This window comes from Hemicordylus capensis, chromosome 1 (genome assembly GCF_027244095.1).
Source record: "Hemicordylus capensis ecotype Gifberg chromosome 1, rHemCap1.1.pri, whole genome shotgun sequence".
Classification (NCBI taxonomy): domain Eukaryota; kingdom Metazoa; phylum Chordata; class Lepidosauria; order Squamata; family Cordylidae; genus Hemicordylus; species Hemicordylus capensis.
Genome location: NC_069657.1, coordinates 299,202,109 through 299,218,929, shown reverse-complemented (window position 1 = coordinate 299,218,929; position 16,821 = coordinate 299,202,109). Strand labels below are relative to the sequence as shown.

The window sequence follows — 16,821 nt, the reverse complement described above, 5'->3', positions numbered from 1 at the left end:
CTGGCAGAGCGCTGCTCTGCTAAAGATCTGAATGCCTAAACATTATCCATGCTAACTTAGCAAGAGACACCTTTTAAAGTAGCAATTCTCTTATATTCAGAAAGGGTAGAGCAACTCTCTCTTTCCAACTCCAGCATAATATATCTCGCGTGGTTGTTGCTGGTCTCTATGTTGTTGGAGGGGTAGTGTGTGTGTGTTTTTTGGACTTGTGCTCTCCTGAAACAAGAAACCATCTTATTTCTTTTTCTATGTAAACCACTTTGAGATATTTTTGTTGAAAAGCAGTATATAAATATTTGTAACAATAATAATTTAAGCTTCAAAATAATATTAATTCGTTGCTGCTTCTTTAAGCAAATTTTGGTATTGGCAAACAAAATGAGTACTGCTGAATTAATGCTTCCCTACTGTCCATATTTAGAAGTGCCCAAAACTGACAAGAATGGGGTAAGCTTCTTTATGAAAAGTTTGCATGCGCCTACAAAAGCTAATGGATCAGGCAGTACACTGCCTGATCCTAAAACACTGCCTAATCTTTCCCCACCATGTTTAAATACCGGCTTAATTTCCAAATACTCAGAATAAATTTCAACTTATAAAGAGCCCATATCTGGAGCACATCAATATGCATCTTTAAAGCTAGTCAAACTGAAGTAATGCTTCTCTGTAACTACCAAAAAGCAATGGCTTTTTCCACTGCACTTCTACCGAGTATAGAAAAGAGCGGGGAGGAGAGCTGGTCTTGAGGTAGCAAGAATGAATTGTTCCCTTTGCTAATCAGGGTCCACTCTGATAATCAGGGTTTGCATTTGAATGGGAGACTACATGTGCAAGCACTGTAAGATATTCCCCATAGGGGATAGGAACATAGGAACATAGGAAACTGCCATATACCGAGTCAGACCATTGGTCTATCTAGCTCTGTATTGTCTTCACAGACTGGCAGCGGCTTCTCCAAGGTTGCAGACAGGAATCTCTCTCAGCCCTATCTTGGAGGAGCCAGGGAGGGAACTTGAAACCTTCTGCTCTTCTCAGAGTGGCTTCATCCCCTGAGGGGAATATCTTGCAGTGCTCACACATCAGGTCTCCCACATTCTGGTGTTCTTCCCAGAATGAAGCCATTCTGGGGAGAACACCTGCCTACTTGCACACAGAAGGTTCCAAGACCCCCCGCCCCCCACTGACATCTCCAAATAGAACTGAGAGAGGCTCCAGCCTGCAGCCTTGAAGAAGCCACTGCCTATGTAGCCAGGCTCTAATACTGGAAGTGAACCCAAGTGGATGAAAAGAACCTGGGGCCAGAGACTGCAGGAAGTTCATCTATAAGGAGGAGTAGCTCTCCTCACTCACATACAGCTTTTCTTATTTGAACTGGACCCCTCCATATCTTATTTGAACTGGACCCCTCCCCATCACAATATATATGTGATTGGGTTTGCCACTGTTGCATCTTCTTTGAACCTTACAGGCAGAGTGCAGTCTAATCATGGCTAGAAGATCAGTAATGTACTATCTGTACCAAGTCCATGAACATGCTTTGCCAAATATTTCAATGTGTAGTAAGCCACTACCGCTCAAGAAAGCATGGGCAATATCCAGAGTAATTAGTCAAGACTAAGCACCAGTGAGATCAATGAGACAAGTTACTCATGATTAACTTTGTTCCACTGGACAACATCCAGACAAAATCCTATTGAAATTAATAGGACTTAAGTTAGCCATAATTAACTTGCCACATTGTTTTAAATGGTGCTTAGTCATGATTAACTACTTTGGATGTTGTCCCATAATTTTAAACCACAAAACACCACAAAAACACACTCTTAATATTTTCATCACAGTTAGGTGCACAACTGTTGGGCACAGTTATCAGATTACGGCAGGCTTTAAAAACAGAAAATTAAGTAAAAATGTCGTCCTAGAGAATGCGTTTCAAGATGCTGGCAGTGACGTGGAACAAAGTTTTCCATTGAAATTTTTTCAGTTCTAAAATTGCGCCATTTCATAAAATTAATTTGGTAGCATAACAAATGGACACAGTCAAATGAGGCAGCTTCACAGTTGTAATAAATGATTTATAATTTGCACAAGCGTAGTGCTGCTTCACTAGTGTAAGAATGTTGTGCAAAAAAGAGTAAACTCTCCTCCAGACTAGTTCTTGCACAAGCAGATGTTGCTGTATTGCCTCTAGCACAGCACAGGGCAATAGGTAAGTGCTGCACAAGGCAATGCACAACCTCTGGAGCACTAGCTAATCATTGCATGAGCTTGTATAAGTCCCAGAAAAAGTTTTCCACATACAGTCATATAACATTGCCGAAAAGTACATGTACAGACACATATTTTATCATATTATGCGAGTGTAACACTATTGAATAGTCTCTTAACCAAAGTTTTCTCTCTTTTTTTGGACTATTAGAAAAAGATTGAGATATTTAGACCCCTTCCAAAATTAACATGGTGTACTTTTTTAAAAAAAGCTCTGCTCACTAAATGTAAATTGAAATTGCGAAATCAGATCTCAAATGTTTAGGGCAATGTAAATCTTGCCAGTTCAAAAATATCTGAAATGCCTGCATCACCAAATGCCAGAAATTAACATATCCTAGTAAAAATTACATACATCCAGGAAATACAGAACATCTGTCTATCTCCCCACCACCACCACAAACCACCTTGTTTAAGCACGTGTAAAGCAACCACCCACACATTTTGGTTTCTCAGATTTTTGCCACTGAAGCATCCACAGCTTAAGAGAAATATCTTTCTGCAAGTGGTGGTCTGCCTAGAATGCAATGTGAAGCACACTTACTAAGAAGCAAATGCCAAAGGACTGCAGAGCAAGTCTGCATAGGGTCAGACTATTAAATGAGGGTAAACAGCTTATTTTAATTACAGCCTATGATTACTTTGTTTATTCTAACATTTTCTTAAAGTGTAGCTAAGAGCACATTCTGACTGATGTCTACAATTCAGCATTACAGCTTATCAGAGGGAGAGAGAGCCCTTCTTTGTGTTTAATTTGAAAAAGATAGTCTAGGTTCTAGGACATAAGCAGGTTTGCAATTAGCAAAATGTTTGGTTGTTTTTTACACACAATAAGAACATATCTATCTATATATACACACAAACACACCTGTTGCCATGTGGCTTTCTGCAAAACCCACACTGCTTACTAGGTACCCAGGGACATTTGCTTTCACTGGGAGATAGGTGTTCTGAGCTCTCTCGTTTTACAGTAGAAATATTATCCGGAATGAATAAAGGGGGCTCATCAACTGAAAGACTTCTGCTGTTTCTCCTCTGTCGAGGTTGAAGACTCTTCTCTAATTTTTTGAGTTTCAGTTTTTCTTTTTCATCCTCTTTCAAATGCTCCACGGGTACTCCTGTGGAATCTTTTTTTACTCCTTCTTCCTTAACACAATTATTTGCTCTCACAAGGTGATGTTTCTGTAACTGCTTCGGACTGTAATGTGGCAATTGCCCTTGTTTGGGATGCACAGATCCAGAGACCAAATGCGAGGTTTCTTTTGAACCAGCATGACGGCCGGGGGACTTGTCACTTCCTCTCTCTGCTGACGACTTCCGTACCTGCGCTGGGATCTGGACTCGTGGAATGCTTCTCTCTAATAAATGGGGCTGCCTTTTTAGGGCCACCCCAGAGTCACAGCTCTGAGTTTTCACATCTTTATCAACATGCTTTTTCTTAACTTTGACTGGCTTATGAAATTGTTGCAGACTCCCTTGCTCCTCCACATGGCGTTTCAAACTTACTGAAGACAGACTGTGAATACCTGGAAGAACTTGTGATTTAGTGTGTACATCTTGGTTTATGGAAGCTAATTTTTGTTGGACTGAAATCTTATTTTGTTTGTACTTGATATGTTTGGGCTTCACATTTTTTACACATTTGGATGAAATGCTAGTATGCTCGTCTTCCTGTAGCTCTTGTGACCCATGCTCTCCTAGTTTTACACTGTCAGTCTGCTGTTGTACAGTTTGAACAATATCACCTTCTAATATGTTAGTTTCTAATTTGGCAGAAGGGGTATTGATGCTTTTTGTATCAGTCTGAGCAAATTCCATTCTATCTAAAGTAGGATCATCTTTTGTCTCAGCCCTTTTAGGGTCACCTAAAGGTTCTTGTTTGTCTTCTTCTGGCAAGCTAACCTCATGAGCAACTTCTCCATCAGCTTGCAAGCTACAATCTGGCTTTCCATCCACAACACTGGACTGAACTGAAAGGGTTTCCTGAATTTCACTTGCATTCTCATACGGTGTGGTAACAAAGGGAGTATCAGCCTTTTCAGTCTCCTTGCTTTTGTCATTCATCATAGCTTCATTTAGTTCTTCAGAGGTTTTAAAGTCTACCTTTTCTTCTGAAGAATTTTCAGAAGTATATTTATTCAACATAGTTCCATCTGCTTCATTTTTAACTAGACTGCTGTTTTGTACCTGATTAGTCTCTGCATAAGCAGAAGCTGCCAACCCTGGACCAATATTACCACATTTACTTTCTTTGACAACCTCCGTCCCACTTTCCATTTCTTTAGTTGGAAAACTGGTCCCTGGTAAGTGAGAAGAATTTCCTAATTCATGAGATGCTTCAACTATTTTGGCCTGACTGGAAATTTTATGTTCACTATCTGCTTTCAATTCATCAGACTTTGCACAAGTAACCCATTCTGAATTACTTGAAGATGGTAATGAGACTACTGTTGCCTCTTCTCCTTGACAAGGTTCACCAGCACCATGTGCAGCCTCTTTTGGATGCTCTGCATCTTCATGTCTAGTCTGCCCTTTATTCTGCTGTTTCAGTCCTCCCTTTTGGGTAGATCCAGACTTTACAGTCAGTTTCTTTGGGTTAGCAGATGGTGAAGTATTTGAGCGCTTGGCTAGCGTGCTCTGCCGCAGACTTCGTACTGGTTCTATTAAAAGAAAAGAAAAAGGATGTATTTTGTATTTTTATTCATTCTTAGAAAAGCAGCAAGCTAAGCGAAAATATATTTATTAATACAATTTAACTTGGTAAACCAAAAGATGATAGATCAATTATATACTGAACGTAGCTAGCATTCAAATTAATCAGGATATGATAGTTTGCTCATGATCAGAATTTTATAAAAGCCTTACAAGTTATGAACTGCAAAAAAAGAACACCAAAACATTTTTTTAAACACTACAGTCACTGAACCAGAAACACTACTTTAGAATCATACATCAGAGTAGAGTTGACTGGCGTCAAATATTCCATGACGACAAGAATGCCACTATGTAGATGACAGGTTATCTTTAAAATTGCCTTTAAATGAATTCAACTTTGTGTTCTCAGTAGTTACTATTACATTGCTTTATTTCTCTCTCTTTAACTTTGTAACTATGTGCTGACTAGTGCTCCAGCATGAAAGTCAAAGAGAAGAACTGCTGGGTGAATCATACATATTTATAGAAACTTTACATACCATAGTTAATATATACCATAGTTAAGTGTTGTAACAATTCATAAAAGCTAATTTCATTGTTTCGCAATTAACTGATTGGTTTTTACTACTACTACTTCTATATTTATATAAATATATTATATACAAGTATCAATGATTATGTGTCTTTTTTTGTTTTTTGGATACGGTTATGCTTTTACTTGACTTGTGAACTGACCAAATCTTTGACCACTCAACTATCCAAACCAACGTTACTATCTCTAAACTAAAGTAAACAAATATAGTGTTTATTATTAAATGTATAGACTGCCTTGCTACAAAATTGCACCCAAGGAAATAATTTTAGTTTATGGTTGTCTTGTAAACTGCCTTGAAAGACACTGTGCTTAAAAGTCAGATTAACTAATGAAATAGATACAACAAAATATTTAAAATAAAAATGCCAAACTAATTAAAGGCAACAAAGACAAAAGATATTCAACCAAAGACAAACAGCAGCAAACTGAAAAGCATTTTTACTCCAGGCCATAGACCCAGTGAATCGAGATAGCCTTGACAATATATCTAAAAATTGAAACTGAAGGTGCTAGGAAGAAGGAGTGCCAGTTTAAGCATGGCCATTGTGAAAATTCAGTCTTTACCAGCCTCACCTCAGCTGACAAAGCAACCTGGAGTAAGGCCCTCAAATACCCACAGAGAGTAATGCAGTCCTTCAGGTACCCTGAACCCAAGCTGTTAAGAGGGTTTGAAAAGTCAAAGCTAGCACCTTCAAGTAGGCCTGGCAAACAAACTGGAGCTCATAGAGATCAAACAAAACTAGAGTAACAAGCTTTGGAATCCGGAGCCCCAATGACAATTTAGCAAAAGTTTTCTGTACCAGAAGTTTTCTGTACCAGTTGAAGTTTCAAGACTTTTCTTCTCTAGGGACAGACACAGCTGGCACAAAGCCATGCAAAGGCACTTTTGATCACAGCCAAAATCTGACATTCCAAGAGCATTGCCATGTCCAGGAACATCCCTAAACAATACACCTGATCTTTCAGAAAGTGCTATCCAGATTAGCTTTCCTTCTCACTAACACCACTTCTGTCCTGTGTGAATTAAGTCTCAGCATGCTAGCTCACATCCACCCCTTAACAGCTCCCAGACACTGGTTAAGGATTTCCACTGCTACCTCAGGATCAGATAGAAAGAAGAGATAGAGCAGGATGTCATCTGCATATTGAAAAACACCACCATGACAACCTTTAACATCTACACAAAATTGCTGGGAAACACAACACAGGAGACAAGCATCACTTTCTTGAACCTACCCTTTGGGTAGGACTGGAACCAGCACAGCATGGTGTCCCAATCCCAATCCAGCAAGCTGGTCCAAAAGGATACTATAGGTAATGGTGTCAAAAGACACCAAGAAGTCCAGCAAAACCAACTGAGACACACTTGCCCTGTGCAGCTCCCAGTTAGATTGTCCACCAATGAGATCAAAGCAGTTTCAATCCCGAAAACAGACTGATACTAGACCATATAATCCATCTCATCCAAGATTACGTGAAGCTGGGAAACCATGACCTGCTCCAGAACTTTGCCCAAAATGGGAAGCAGATACAAAGATCACACATATCACTACTTAAATTACACATCTTTTCTGAAATATAAACTGAGCATAAACATGTACATGTATATTTTAAGGAACTGAAAATAGTGCTCTATCTTCATCCAAATAAACAAATCAAAATTAAATGGTGCGGGGGAAGTGGATGTAATTTTCTGCTAATATAACTGCTACTGTCTGAGATACCAGTAAAGGATGCTTGCTATAATTTCTACACATGTGAGTTGTTCTACTATTTCAAAAGGAGTTGTATATGATCAACTAGGCACAGGACTGTAGCTAAAGATAGCTAATGTCAGTAGTTTCCTTACAGACATAAATAATTCCTCAGGTCTATTGAGGTCAAATTATAACTGGCTTCTGTTTAATATATAAATTCAAACTGTTTAAAAGTAATACAAATTATAACCCAAGAAGAAATACATTAGAAAAACAACTAGATATCTGGGACTGTTGCTTAACTGACATGACACACAAAGCAAATTGCACAAAATGACCAATTACAAATGTGCACTTCTTCTGAAGAACTACCTTGTGTCATTAAACGTGGAGATTTTCTTGGTGATTTGACTGAAGCTCCATCCATTTGGTCCCTCAAATTCCTGTTAGGCGAAATATCATCTTCATCAATGGTACTGCGGGCAGTTTCTTTAACTCCTTCATCCATAATATCATCAAGTCCGACAACTAAAACGAACAAACAAAAAAAGTCCTAAACCTTAAAAATACCTAATAAGGTTGCATACTCATGAAAGTAGCTGGGAGACTTAACACTAGCTAAAGGAAATTGAGGAATAATGGGAAAAAATAAGATTAAAAGCATGATTAGGAAGCATGATACACACATTTCCCACAGTTCTTTCACCAAGACCTCTTTATTACGCAAGGATAAAAATAGCATCCACCAGATGTTACAAATTAAAACAAAACTGATTTCAATGTCAAATACACCAACCTCAGTTGCTTACATGAACCAAATATCCCAGCACTTCTTAAATGCCTTTCTCTTGAGATAAGGAGTAGGTTGAGAAGAGAAGAGGAAGAACAGCGTAACAGCTGCAGTAAGTTAGCAATTAACAATTAAGGCAGGGATTCAAAGACTAATGGATTCCATAGTCGAATTCATCTCCTCCTTAGCATTAATATCTGGTTTAAATTTCTCTATACATATTACCTACTTTATTTTGTGCTTCGGCAAATTTCTTTCCACCATCAATATAGTTCCCTCCACTTGTCCAGCATGTTCCTCCTTCTTATGTATAGACCACGGCTTAGTATGGCTCCCATATATTGCACATCTGACAAATGCTCACTATATCTATCTCTTAATGGTCTCCCCATTTCACCTATATAGAACGAGGAGCATTCCAAACACTCTATCTTATAAATCATACCCTTTATGATGCACCAGCCTTCTCTCCTTTCACAAATAGCAGAAGTACAAAAATAACGGAGAAAGTGTATATATAGAGAAATTAAAACTAGATATTAACGTTAAGGAGGAGATGGTTTTGGCTATGGAATTCATTAGTCTGAATGGTAGCAGCTAATTGTTCCTTGTTGCAGCTGTCACGTGTGCCCTCTCTCTTCTTTCCCCCCCTGCCTTAATTGTTAATTGCTAACTTGTTGCAGCTGTTACGCTGCTCTCCCTCTGCTTAGCCTGCTCCTTATCTTGAGAGAAAGGAATTTAAGAACTGCTGGGAAATTTGGTTTATGTAAGCAACTGAGGATGGTGTATTTGACATTGAAACTGGTTTTGTTTTAACTTGTAACATCTGGTGGATGGTATTTTTATCCCTGAGTAATAAAGAGGTCTTGGTGGAATAATTGTTTGGAGTTAATATGTGCATAGCATAACCAACTTATCAACATTTCCCACAGGGTAGGTAAAGCAAGCGGTCATCCAGAGCAGTAATTTTCCCATACATGGTCCTTGTCAAAAGAGTCATAGCCACTTTTAATGGACTCACATTTTATTGATTTGCCACAGGAAGTTCTCAGTCCTTAAAGGATCAGCTGTCCCCTCACTGTCCCTTCCCACCTAAGAGAAAGAGAATTTAACAATGGAAAGAGCTGATCCAAAAGTGACAATCTATATAATTTTAGTTGTCTGTTTTTAGATTTTAAATCCAGAACGTTAGTCCTTCTGCACCTGCAACTTGACAACTATTAAAAAATTATTCAAATGCTAAACTTCCAGTCAGAGTCCAACAACCACAGCCTGATGTGTTAACTCCATGCACAGTTACCTGGAATATATCCCAGTCAAATTTACTTCCAAGTAAGCATGCATAGTCACAGGTTGCATGTCACTTTCCTACTGAGGGCTACTTCACATATCAAGTGTGTATACAAGGCCCACACAACTGGCAAACTAGATATGTGCATGAATTGGATTTTGCAATTCAATTCAAGCTTGAATCGAATCGCAAAATCCTCAAATTGATTAGTCAGCACTGCAGCCAAGCTGGCTGTTTTGACAAATCAATCTCATGAGTGATTCTACCATAGAGGACAATGTGGAACACAAATCACCCCATTGTTCCCCATGGGTAGGTCCTAGAGACAGCAAGTGAGTTGGGTGGTAGGGAATAAGGGGTTAGGGAAGTGTACAAAACCGGTTTGCCTGGTTAAATTCGAAACTGAACTGGACATGTTCAGTTTTGCCCCCTTGAACAGGGGCTCCGGCTCAGCTGCAATTTGAACCAGTTTTGGCGGGGTTCAAGGGTGAAGGGGGGCATTAAATTACTGCAAAATAATGAGTTACTTACTGCTGCCAGCAGCTGTGATTGCCTCGGGGGTACTGCAGCGACCGTTGGGGGGGGATCTCTGGTGGCTCCCTCTCCCACTGCTGGCCTACCCCACCCTGAGTCTCCCGGGGCCAGTTCAGTCTCTGTGCATGCACAATGGCCTTTTTGGGGGCCGCCATGCATGTGTGCGGGCCATTTGCATGACTACATGGTCACACAAATGGCCTATGTGTATGCACAGTGGCTGGGGAGGAAATGGCCACTGTGTGCAAAGGGCCGAAATGGCCACTGTGTGCAAAGGGCCGAAATGGCCACTGTGTGCAAAGGGCCGAAATGGCCACTGTGTGCAAAGGGCCGAAATGGCCACTGTGTGCAAAGGGCCGAAATGGCCACTGTGTGCAAAGGGCCGAAATGGCCACTGTGTGCAAAGGGCCGAAATGGCCACTGTGTGCAAAGGGCCGAAATGGCCACTGTGTGCAAAGGGCCGAAATGGCCACTGTGTGCAAAGGGCCGAAATGGCCACTGTGTGCAAAGGGCCGAAATGGCCACTGTGTGCAAAGGGCCGAAATGGCCACTGTGTGCAAAGGGCCGAAATGGCCACTGTGTGCAAAGGGCCGAAATGGCCACTGTGTGCAAAGGGCCGAAATGGCCACTGTGTGCAAAGGGCCGAAATGGCCACTGTGTGCAAAGGGCCGAAATGGCCACTGTGTGCAAAGGGCCGAAATGGCCACTGTGTGCAAAGGGCCGAAATGGCCACTGTGTGCAAAGGGCCGAAATGGCCACTGTGTGCAAAGGGCCGAAATGGCCACTGTGTGCAAAGGGCCGAAATGGCCACTGTGTGCAAAGGGCCGAAATGGCCACTGTGTGCAAAGGGCCGAAATGGCCACTGTGTGCAAAGGGCCGAAATGGCCACTGTGTGCAAAGGGCCGAAATGGCCACTGTGTGCAAAGGGCCGAAATGGCCACTGTGTGCAAAGGGCCGAAATGGCCACTGTGTGCAAAGGGCCGAAATGGCCACTGTGTGCAAAGGGCCGAAATGGCCACTGTGTGCAAAGGGCCGAAATGGCCACTGTGTGCAAAGGGCCGAAATGGCCACTGTGTGCAAAGGGCCGAAATGGCCACTGTGTGCAAAGGGCCGAAATGGCCACTGTGTGCAAAGGGCCGAAATGGCCACTGTGTGCAAAGGGCCGAAATGGCCACTGTGTGCAAAGGGCCGAAATGGCCACTGTGTGCAAAGGGCCGAAATGGCCACTGTGTGCAAAGGGCCGAAATGGCCACTGTGTGCAAAGGGCCGAAATGGCCACTGTGTGCAAAGGGCCGAAATGGCCACTGTGTGCAAAGGGCCGAAATGGCCACTGTGTGCAAAGGGCCGAAATGGCCATTGTGTGCAAAGGGCCGAAATGGCCCTGGGAAAAAGGCGGGGGGGCAGGTAGAGAGGGAGAGACTGCAGGGGGAGTGAACACACCTGTGGCTGCCACAGGTCAGACACTCCAAAGCCACTACCGCTGGTGGGAAGTAATTCATTATTTTACTGTAATTTAAACACACACACCCAACCTCAAACTGAGCCATAACCAGCCCAAGAGGTTCGGTTCAACCTTGAATGGTACCAGTTCCGTTCGAGCATCGAAACCAGCCCAGTTTGAGTGAGAACCAGTTTTATATCTAACTGGTTTGTACATCCCTATGATGGGTGCTAACTGCATTTTGCATGCATGCCTTGCAAAACACTGCAGATTAGAAACACACAGTTAAAGGGAATCTGTCCCTCCCAACACAGAATACACATTTTTTTCCAAACACAGACCAAAAAAATGGCCAAAAATGGAATCACTGTCCTCGAATCCACTGCCAGCCACATTGCCTGTGCTGCAGTAACTTTACTGGCACAAGTCTCTCTCTCTCTCTCTCTCTCTCTCACACACACACACACACACACACTCCTTAATTCAGCATTGCAACAGCTGCCACAGCAGAACCCTTAACGAGCATAGCCATAAGCTCAACTAGAATGTCCTTAGCCACATTTCAACACCTTGCAATGCAGATTTCAGAGCAGACCAGAGCAGTGAGTGAAGCACAGGTTAGTCTCAATGTCAGACATGGGGCTCATCTCCCAGCAATCACCAAGAAAATATCTCTCTCACACACACATACAGCTGAGCTGCCACTGTCCATTTCTCACCACAACACCATCTCACAAACATACCACAACACCATCTCACAAACATACCAAACCCACAACTCAATGAAGGCAGGCAGGCACCCAAGTTCTGCTTTGTCAATCTGAAATCCAGCAAAACCAGATCGTTAATAAAATAGCAGCAATAGCACAGCATATTACAGGAGAACCTCCTTATCCACGTTTCTATTACTCACAGTTTTGCATATCTGCGGTTTAAAAATAGAGGGTGAGCTTCATTAACCGCAGTTAAGGGGTTCATGTATCTGTGGTTTTTGGTGGAGAGGGGAGAAAGAAGAAAAGAAGAGCTGGCCTTTTCCCCATGCGAATGCAACATCCAGCACTGGCCTCTCCCCGCAGTGGGAATTTCTCCTCAGTACTGGCCCCTCCCTCTGCCAGGGTACACTAACGCAACATCCCCTGTAGAGTAGGAGCTGCTGAAGGGCTGATCGCTGACCACTGCCACCGCTCACATGCTCAAGCGCTGGCCTCTCTCCTCACACAGTAGGGATCAGCGAGAACATGACATCCCCATAGACCAGGAGACCGGTGGCAGGGAAGGGCCAGAATGAGGAAGGTCTTCCTTGATGAACTGGCCATCATCACTGACTGGCCAGGGCTTCCTTATACACCCGCCTCCTCAGCAGTGTTCCCTGTAAGAGGGATTCCCAGATGTTGTTGACTACAACTTCCATAATCCCCAGCCAAAGGCCATTGCAGCTGGGGATTCTGGGAGCTGTAATCAACATCTGGGAATCCCTCTTACAGGGAACACTGTTCCCCAGGCCTTGCAAGCGTTAAGGAGAAACCCCTGCTGTGGGGAGAAAGGCCAGCACTGGATATCACATTCATTGGGGGTGGGGAGGTCAGTGCTCCTTTTCTTCTCTTGGCCCCCTTTTGGCACTTTGAAACCTACCCCCCCAGAATTGTATAGACTCAATGTCCCAACATCTGTAGCTTTGTTATTCACAGTGATTGGCCAAGAACCTAAACCCCACAGAACGAGGTCCGCCTATCTACTCAGTGCTGAAGAAAATCACAACCACAAAATCAAACCTTTGATTCCCTCCTTCCTCCTCTCCTGATGTATCATCTTCAAGGGCACAATAAGGGCTCTCTCTGCCTCCCCTCACCAGGTCCTTTGAAAACATTTTGAAATTTCCTTTTATGTTTCCCCTCTCTCTTTCCAACAAACCCACAGTTGTAAACAAAAACAACCAAAAAACAAAAACAACCCCACAGCCAATGGGGGCACAGCTGCCCATGACAACACTTGATTTGTATGAGAACAAGCCAACCAATCAGCAAGGAAATCTCAAGCCAATCAGAAGCCAGTGCCAGAAAACCAACCAGCACGGGGTGGGTGCCCTTTATTTTAAAGGTATTTCATTTTGAGTGTGATCATTTGAAATGGCCCGATTCGAGCTCAAATTGATTTTAATTCAAATCAATTTATACATCTGCACCACAAACTACCAAACTAAACTCAGCCCACCAGCCATGTATTGTGACCTGCCAGGTGCTCGACAACCCTGTTCTTGCTATCCGAGGCAGTCAAAATAGAAGGTTTTGCAATCCTCTGGTAGTCACCATACATAGCTGGGGGAAGTGGCTAGAAGTTGTGAAGGCCTGGTATACCCCATCAACTGCAAAGTTCCGTATCAGTTATTGTCTTTCTTCAAATATGTACATTGGGGAGCCAACACACTCAAGTGTCATGTGTGATGTAGCCCTAACTCCAAAAAATTAAACATGCAGACAACCTACCTCATATTGAATGAAAATCTTCCATTTCTATACATGGAATAAAAGCAAGATGTGCCGTTTTAGAAGTGGAAGGCTATCTTATGCTGATAAAAACAACTTGCTTGTTTTATGACAGAATATTAATTCTGTTTTAAAACATCTTATTTAGTTTTTAAACCATAGCTAGGATGTACCTACAGATATTTTCTACTTTTAAATGGCACAATTAAAAAAACTGCTTAACTTGTTTTCTTCCAGGTTATCCCCAAATCTGGTAAGAGAGGGGGGAACCCACCCAAAACACATGACTGAAGACGATGTGAAGATAAGTTTATGTGCAACTTTTAATCCTAATTTTCTCCATCTCCTCCCACCCCTCCTCACAAGAAGAAAAAGTTGTAATGGAAACGTTTCAATCAGCACTCATAAGAAAATCCGAACCAGTTCAGTATCTTTTCACTTGTACTAGGACATCACAATTTTATTTACTACAGTCAATATTCATTTGCTAGGATGACTAATTTGCTAGGATGACTAATCACTCAACTTCTCCTGTCTAAAATAAGAGGTACTGGAAAACACTTCTAAACAAATCTTCAGATGGTCATTTCCATTTACACATTTACATGTGACAAAAGACATCTGAATACAGAGGCTGACATTCAAACTAGAACTGCACTGGTGCTATGGAGGAGAAGCACTTTCCCCTTCCCTCTGAAGTCCACTGTGCCTCTCAAAAATATGTCCCCACGGGATTTATGGGGAGCGGAGTTCAGCAAAAATTGTTCCTCCTCCTTAGTGCCAATGCAGTGTTAGTCTAGATGTCAGGCAGTAGTAAACACTTCTCTGGGAGAAATAATTATTTCAAGACAAGAGACTTGTTTCAAGGCCCATTACTGAAGCCGCTCAATGACACACACGCAAAGGTAAAATTTGGAGAAAATGAGAACATATAAACATCTGCAAAACTGAATTAATATGGATTAGTTTACCACCATGATTAAGTGGAATAATTCTACATTTCCTTGTTACTCAATTGAAAGATACCTTCAGAATAGTTCCAACAATTTCAGATAACATTAGGATTCAGCAACCGGCAACCTCTAGGCTTAAACCAGCCTTTTAACAGATGCTGTTTTGTTCCCCAATTGCAAAATCCTTCTCGGCACTTCTTGAAACTACAGTACTAGGAAGAATTAGAGGGAGGGAGGAACAGAAGGGCATACCAAAAAAGTATCATCTCATATGTACCCTTCTTTGTCTTTATTCCCCATTATCTTTCCTAGCTGGAATAGGCTCAGGATGAAGAGATGGCACCGGAGGCAGAGGCACATATGAAGGGAACAACTTATTCTACAAGCAATCAAACACCTGAAGAGAAAATAGGGAAACGGGCAAGTGACAGAAAGAGGTCCTCCATGACTTAATACTCTCTTTCCCCAGTCATTTCTGTTTCACATACTACAAGGGAGACGAGTTAATGGGGGAAACATAGTTGGATTTGCTGCTAGGAATCTTGTGGGAGTTAGGACTTGGTATGCCACATGATTCATCATAGCCCATGCCATTCAAATTGGCCGGCTAGTAACTCTAATTGCAAAGCATGACCTACACTTCAAAAAAACAACAAAAAACATTAGAAAGACTTGGTTGCTGTTGTGTGTAAAAATCAGAATATCATGCTGAGACACTAGCACTAAAATGTAAGATTCTTTCTTGCACTAAAGTCAATTTTACAGAGCGAAGAATCTTCAAGGCATCAAAGTCCCTGAGTTGCAACAATATCTACTTCATAATGCATAAGAAATACTTGCTACAATCATCCCCATGAAAATGGTAATGATAAAGCAAATGCACTGTATGAGTAATTATCACAGCTGACATTCAGACTAGACCACTCATAAGGCATCTACAAATCCACCTGCCAACTCGCGAGATACCCCCAGTCCTCTGGCAAGTAGGACACAGATCTCCTCACCAGAGATCTCATCTCCAATGCCATTTTTATGAGGGTAAGAAACAGGCACAATCCTTTCTGAGCAGTGGGGGAGGGCTCCCACTGATTCTTACCATCTCCATATCCTTGTGCAAGTGGCATAAGACCTGCTTCTCTCCAGCCTATGTGCCCGAAAACTATCCAAGGGAAGAGAGGGTATTGGTGACAATCACAAATAATGGCTAGCTAGTGAGTAGTCCCATTGAAATTAATGCAACAAGTTAATTATGATTAACTTGTCCCATTAATGGGACTATTCATAAATAATGCAGTCTGGCTGTCAACCAAACAAATCAAAAATATTCAAAAGAAAAATATATTTCTGAAGAAGAAAGTAAAGGATGTGCACATGATTGACTTATACTCCAATAAAGAGAAACATTTTGAATGAAATAAATTTTGAATGAAATAAAGAGACAAGGGCAAGGGGACAATGAATGCTTGAAATGCAGGAATAATGAGTGACTTGCAGCTACATGAAAAAATGCATACAACTAGATGGTGGATCATGGTAAACAGGCAATTCTCTATGCCTTGGAAGAAAGAGTCACAGAATTAAAGGGGAAAATATGGGTCACAGTTAGATATGAATCTGGGCTCTGAATGCAGTACAAGATGAGTACTATATCAAATCACTAAACTAAAACATACAGGAGGACCTTGATAAGCCGCAAATCTTGAGGCATTGAATCTGTGGGGAATTGGTGGTTAGGTTCCCAGTCACTGGGAAAATGATTAAAAAATGCTGAACTTTGGACAAAGGAGGGGGACGTAGGGGGAAGCTCCTTACCATACTTTGCTGCTCCCCCCGCACCACGCTGTGCCGCTTGAATGCCCCCAAATCAGCTGAAAATTGGCCAAAACCCACCTTTTTTCCCTTTTAGTTTTAAAAACAGGAGCTGTTTGTGGCTCAGAGAAACAAAATGGCAAACGGAAATGACCTCTGCGGTCATTTCCAGCTACCTCCGACCCGCAGATATGCAAGGCCAATGTGGGGTTTCCCCGCCACACACACGTATGCCAAGGTCAGGTATCTTTTACCTGACCGCAGATACGTGAATCATGAGGTCCTCCTATACACCAGGATAAAAT

General features: G+C 41.9%; 1 protein-coding gene across 9 annotated transcripts in view; it reads right to left on the bottom strand.

Moving 5' to 3' along the window:
* The window catches only part of PHF3 (PHD finger protein 3), a 90,637-nt gene that overhangs the window by 48,789 nt on the left and 25,027 nt on the right, over positions 1 to 16,821 (bottom strand). For 5 of the 9 annotated variants that reach the window (XM_053286538.1, XM_053286537.1, XM_053286540.1 and 2 more), the window contains 2 exons: positions 7,588 to 7,743; positions 3,137 to 4,928 (listed from right to left, as the gene is read on the bottom strand). In XM_053286538.1, the coding sequence (XP_053142513.1) occupies positions 3,137 to 4,928; positions 7,588 to 7,743 (1,948 nt within the window). Of the gene's footprint in view, positions 1 to 3,136; positions 4,929 to 7,587; positions 7,744 to 9,026; positions 9,098 to 16,821 lie in introns of all 9 variants that reach the window. The other 4 variants (XM_053286545.1, XM_053286542.1, XM_053286541.1 and 1 more) reach the window with 2 other exon arrangements.